General features: G+C 60.3%; 1 protein-coding gene across 1 annotated transcript; it reads left to right on the forward strand.

Moving 5' to 3' along the window:
* Nucleotides 1–66: 66 nt before the first annotated feature.
* Nucleotides 67–5,088, forward strand: ADD2 (adducin 2; the record flags this gene model as incomplete). The annotated part of the gene is made up of 9 exons (XM_010165493.1): nucleotides 67–210; nucleotides 319–417; nucleotides 2,156–2,332; nucleotides 2,449–2,706; nucleotides 2,978–3,097; nucleotides 3,206–3,295; nucleotides 3,414–3,570; nucleotides 3,664–3,795; nucleotides 4,787–5,088. Coding segments are annotated over 9 exons (1,479 nt in total), but the record flags the coding sequence as incomplete, so codon positions are not given.
* Nucleotides 5,089–5,564: the final 476 nt, after the last annotated feature.

Genomic DNA, 5,564 nt, shown 5'->3' on the forward strand with positions numbered 1-5,564 from the left:
TGTGATGGGGGCTCCAGAACTGGACCCAGTAAAGGTGATTTTGTCACTGTATTCACTCCACCGCAGGTGTCTGCCATGCGCTGTGGCATCCTGCCCATCTCCCGCGCCGCCTTGCTCTTGGGAGATGTCGCCTACTTCGATTTCCACGGGGAGGTGGAGGATGAAAGCGATCGAGTCGAGCTTCAAAAATCCCTCGGTCCCACCTGCAAGGTGAAGGGGACAAGGGGGGGGATGTGGTGGTGGGGATGAGGGTCACTGCATGTCCCTTGTCCTGCTGACCTTTCCCCCCCCTACCTCTCTCTGTGCTGGGTGCTGTAGATCTTGGTGCTGCGTAACCACGGGGTGCTGGCGCTGGGTGACACGGCTGAGGAGGCCTTCTACAGCGTCTTCCATCTGCAGGCAGCCTGCGAGATCCAGGTGAGTGCTCAGCACCTGCACTGAGCTGTGTACGATCGCAGCTGCCAGGGTGGTGCCTGGGGGAATAAGCACTGAGTTGTGTACGGTCTCAGCTGCCAGCACGGTGCCCTGAGGGCCTGTGCTGAGCTGTGTCAGGTCTCTGCTGCCAGCACCACGCCCCAGGACTCTGCACTGAGCTGTGTCAGGTCTCTGCTGCCAGCACCACGCCCCAGGACTCTGCACTGAGCTGTGCCAGGTCTCAGTCACCAGCACTGTGCCCTGGGAGTCTGTGCTGAGCTGTCTACGGTCTCAGCTGCCAGCACGGTGCCCTGGGGGCCTGCATCATGCTGTGCCAGGTCTCTGCCACCAACACAGTGTCCCAGGAGCTTACACTGAGCTGTGCCAGGTCTCTGCTGCCAGTACGGTGCCCTGGGACCATGCACTGAGCTGTGCCAGGTCTCTGTCACCAGCGCTGTGCCCTGGCAGGATGGTGCCCTGGGACCCTGCACTGAGCTGTGCTGGGTCTTTGCTGACAATGTGGTGCACCAGGAGAGTGCACTGAGCTGTGTCAGGTCTCAGTCACCAGCACTGTGCCCTGGGAGCCTGCACTGAGCTGTGTACGGTCTCAGCTGCCAAGGTGGTGCCTGGGGGAATAAGCACTGAGCTGTGTACAGGTCTCTTCTGCCAACACAGTGCCCTGGGACCATGCACTGAGCTGTGCTGGGTCTTTGCTGCCAGCTCCGTGCCCCAGGACTCTGCACTGACCTGCGCCAGGTCTCTGTCACCAGCACTGTGTCCCAGAGCGTGCACTGAGCTGTGTACGGTCTCAGCTGGCAGCACAGTGCCCTGGGGGCCTGCGTTGTGCTGTGCCAGGTCTCTGCCACCAGCACGGTGCCCTGGGAGCCTGCACTGAGCTGTGTACAGTCTCAGCTGCCAGCACTGTGCCCTGGGACCATGCACTGAGCTGTGTACGGTCTCTGCTGCCAGCACCGTGCCCTGGGACCATGCACTGAGCTGTGCTGGGTCTTTGCTGCCAGTGTGGTGCACCAGGAGCATGCACTGAGCTGTGCCAGGTCTCAGTCACCAGCACTGTGTCCCAGAGCGTGCACTGAGCTGTGTACGGTCTCAGCTGGCAGCACAGTGCCCTGGGGGCCTGCGTTGTGCTGTGCCAGGTCTCTGCCACCAGCACGGTGCCCTGGGACCATGCACTGAGCTGTGTACGGTCTCTGCTGGCAGCACAGTGCCCTGGGGGCCTGCGTTGTGCTGTGCCAGGTCTCTGCCACCAGCACGGTGCCCTGGGACCATGCACTGAGCTGTGTACGGTCTCTGCTGGCAGCACAGTGCCCTGGGGGCCTGCGTTGTGCTGTGCCAGGTCTCTGCCACCAGCACGGTGCCCTGGGACCATGCACTGAGCTGTGTACGGTCTCTGCTGGCAGCACAGTGCCCTGGGGGCCTGCGTTGTGCTGTGCCAGGTCTCTGCCACCAGCACGGTGCCCTGGGACCATGCACTGAGCTGTGTACGGTCTCTGCTGGCAGCACAGTGCCCTGGGGGCCTGCGTTGTGCTGTGCCAGGTCTCTGCCACCAGCACGGTGCCCTGGGACCATGCACTGAGCTGTGCCAGGTCTCTGCCCCCAGCACGGTGCCCAGGTTGGGACAGAGCAGCACATCTCCACAGCCACAGGAGCCAAGAGTGGGGCTGGGACCACCCTGCTGCTCCCCATCCAGCATCATCATGTGTCTCTCGGGGCTGGGTTGCAGGTGTCGGCGCTGGCCAGCGCGGGCGGCGCGGAGAACCTGATCGTGCTGGAGCGTGCCAAGCACCGGCCCCACGAGGTGGGCTCCGTGCGCTGGGCTGGCAGCACCTTCGGGCCCATGCAGAAGAGTCGCTTGGGCGAGCACGAATTCGAAGCCCTGATGAGGATGTTGGACAACCTGGTGAGCACCAGCTGGCGCCAAAATATAGTGACCTCCCCCCAAAACACCCAAAAATATCTCTCTTTTTTTTTTTAATCCTTATATTATTCCCAACTGAGCATTTTCTGCCTTTCCAGGGTTACCGCACGGGCTACACCTACCGCTACCCCTTCGTGCAGGAGAAGAGCAAACCCAAAAGTGACGTGCTCATCCCTGCCACAGTGACAGCCTTTGTCTTCGAGGAGGAGGCTGCTCCCGTCCCGGCGCTGAGGCAGCACGCCCAGAAGCAGCAGAAGGAGAAGACGCGGTGGCTCAACACTCCCAACACCTACATGAGGGTCAATGTGGCTGAGGAGCAACAGGGCAGTGCTGGCAGCCAGAAGACGAAGACGACGGTGAGGGGTTGTGGTGGCATCTCAAGGGGGTGTTGGGTTAATTTGGGAAGGGGTCCCAGGGGACCGAGTACCACAAGCTTTATTGGGGTATTTATCTCTCCTCTATACAAGATGCATAGAGGTCTCCTCTCTCCACAACATGCATTTATTGGGGTCTCCTCTCTCCATGATGTGTATTTATTGGGGTCTCCTCTCTCCATGACATATATTTACTGGGGTCTCCTCTCTCTATGATGTGTATTTATTGGGGTCTCTTCTCTGTGACCCACAGTGGTTGAAAGCAGACGAGGTGGAAAAAGGCAGCAGCGGGACCCCCATCCGAATCGAGAACCCCAACCAGTTCGTTCCCCTCTACACAGACCCGCAGGAGGTGCTGGAGATGAGGAACAAGGTATGGTCCCACCTCAAAAGCTTTCAGATGTGGGTGCAGGGGTCTTGGAAGACCCCAGGGTGGTGGGGGAGCCTTTGTCCCCATCCTCACTCTGTGTCTCACCCACAGATCCGGGAACAAAACCGTCAGGATGTGAAATCAGCCGGGCCCCAGTCACAGCTCTTGGCCAGTGTCATCGCCGACACCAGCCGCAGCCCTGTAGGTCACCCCGTGTCCCCAGCCCCATGTCCCCTCCCTGGAGCACCCAGCCCTTCCCTGACTCCCCAGTATCCCACCAGTTGAGGGGTGACACTGATCCTGGGGGGGGGTCTTTCAGTCCACAGAGAGTCATTTGGGGGATGCAGAAGCCAAAGAGGCGTCGCAGGAGGAGGCACCCCCTGAGCCGGAGCCCCCAAACCCCTTCAGCCAGCTCACCGACCAGGAGCTGGAGGAGTACAAGCAGGAGGTGGAGAGGAAAAAGCTGGGGCTGCAGGGTAGGAGGGGGTACGGGGGGAGCCCTGATCCCAAATCCCCCTCGGGGTTGGCACCCAGTGGATCTCGGGGCCAGCACGTCTCTCCTCTGGCAGGCGAGAAGGATGCTGCTGCGGCAGAGGAGAACCAGGCTCCCCCCGCCAAATCGCCCCCCGCATCCCCACCGCAGAGCCCGGCTGCGGCACCGCCAGAGACCCCGGCCCCGACGCCTGCGGAGCCCTCGGAGGGTGAGTGGGCTGGCGAGAGCCCGGGGCCGCCAAAAAAAAAGTCACCAGTGAAGGGATGAGGGCGGCTGTAGCCAAACTGCTGAACACACAGATAAATGTCACCCCCCGGGTCCCTTTGCCTGTCCCCAGGGGGGTCCCCGCTCTGGTGGGGCTGAGCACCGATGGGGATTCACACCGCAAAGGCACTAAAAAGCCACCAGTGGCTTTGAACATCGTGGCAGGAGGATGCAAACATCCGTTGGTGGCTTTGCGGGGTGGCAGGGGACACCTCTGTCCCCTCCTAAATGCGATATTCCCATTATTTTATGTCCCCAAGTACAAATTTGTCATCTACAAACCGTGGCGGGTCTCAGGGTGTGGGAGAGGGGCAGAGGGAGCGCGCGGCTTCTCGCTTTCTCATGGTGTCTCATGGTGTCTGTCTGTCTGTCTGTCTCTGCAACGTCTTCCTTTCTCTTTCCTCCACGTGTGGCTTTCACCCAAGGAGTTACCTCTGACTCTGAATACTTGTCACCGTAGTAAGTACAGAGAGGCTCGTCCTCTGAGCCTCGCTGTGGGATGAGGGACGCGGGTGACCGCGCTCCCCGTTAGCTCGGGGTGACTTTGCTCTCTCCGTGGCTCATTCCGGATGCGCTCCGGTGGGGAGCGGTGCCTCGCTCAGGGTTTTGAAGAAGGAAATGCCTTGGGTTGTTGCCTCGTTTTCTTTGCTGCTTGTTTTATTTCCAGCAGCGAGGTCGGGATGGAGCCAGCTGCCCACCCTGCCTGCCTCTTCCCAACTCTCCATCCCACCGTCGCTTGTCCCGCGGGGAGGGAGGGGAAGGCTCAGGAAAGTGTTGCCTGTGGCAGGAGGGGATCGAGTCCCAGCGCTTTCCAACCGCAGGGGCCAAATCCTGCTCCTGCCCAGGTCAAACCAGCGAGTTGGGGGAGATTTAAACCTCCACAGCGCTGGCCACCACCACCCCAATCCTCACTTCTCCCTTTTCCCCTTGCCAAGGTGACAAGAAGGCGGATGGTGGCCAAGAACCGGCTGATTCCACCGCCGAGAAGGAGCCGCCGCCGGTGGTGAACGGGAAGGATGAGGAGCAAAGCACTGAGGAAAGCTTGGGCAAAGGAGGGGACCGGACAACCACCCCTGCCAACGCTGACCAGGACACCCCCAAAGAGAAAGAGACGGTGACCAGCAGCCCCGTCTCCCCTGAAGGTTCACCTTCTAAATCACCCTCTAAAAAGAAGAAGAAATTCCGGACCCCATCTTTCCTGAAAAAAGGCAAAAAGAAGGAAAAAATTGAATCTTGAGTCTCCTCCAAGGCCTCCTGCTGCAGGAGCAACCGGGCACCTCTCCGGATGGAGACGTCGAGGTGGAGGGACGGCTCCTGCATCGTGCGTCTGGCCGAGGCGCAGCCGAAAACAAAACCAAACCCCCAGAAAGCGAGTAGTTTTCTGGGTACTCCTGGCACGAGGCACCTCCTCCCCTGTCACCTGCTTTTTGGAGGCGGTCACCGAGCTTCTGAAAGATTGTGGCCCCCGTTTGCCGCTTGGGGAAATACCCGCTGCGATCTCCCTCCTCCCATGAATTCTCCTTTCTCCCACCTGGACACCAGCCCCTTCCCACACATGTGCTAAGCTTTTTGGAGGCGGTCACCGAGCTTCTGAAAGATTGTGGCCCCCGTTTGCCGCTTGGGGAAATACCCGCTGCGATCTCCCTCCTCCCATGAATTCTCCTTTCTCCCACCTGGACACCAGCCCCTTCCCACACATGTGCTAAGGGTTGG

Source organism: Antrostomus carolinensis, unplaced genomic scaffold (genome assembly GCF_000700745.2).
Source record: "Antrostomus carolinensis isolate BGI_N321 unplaced genomic scaffold, ASM70074v2 scaffold24530, whole genome shotgun sequence".
Taxonomy (NCBI): Eukaryota; Metazoa; Chordata; class Aves; order Caprimulgiformes; family Caprimulgidae; genus Antrostomus; species Antrostomus carolinensis.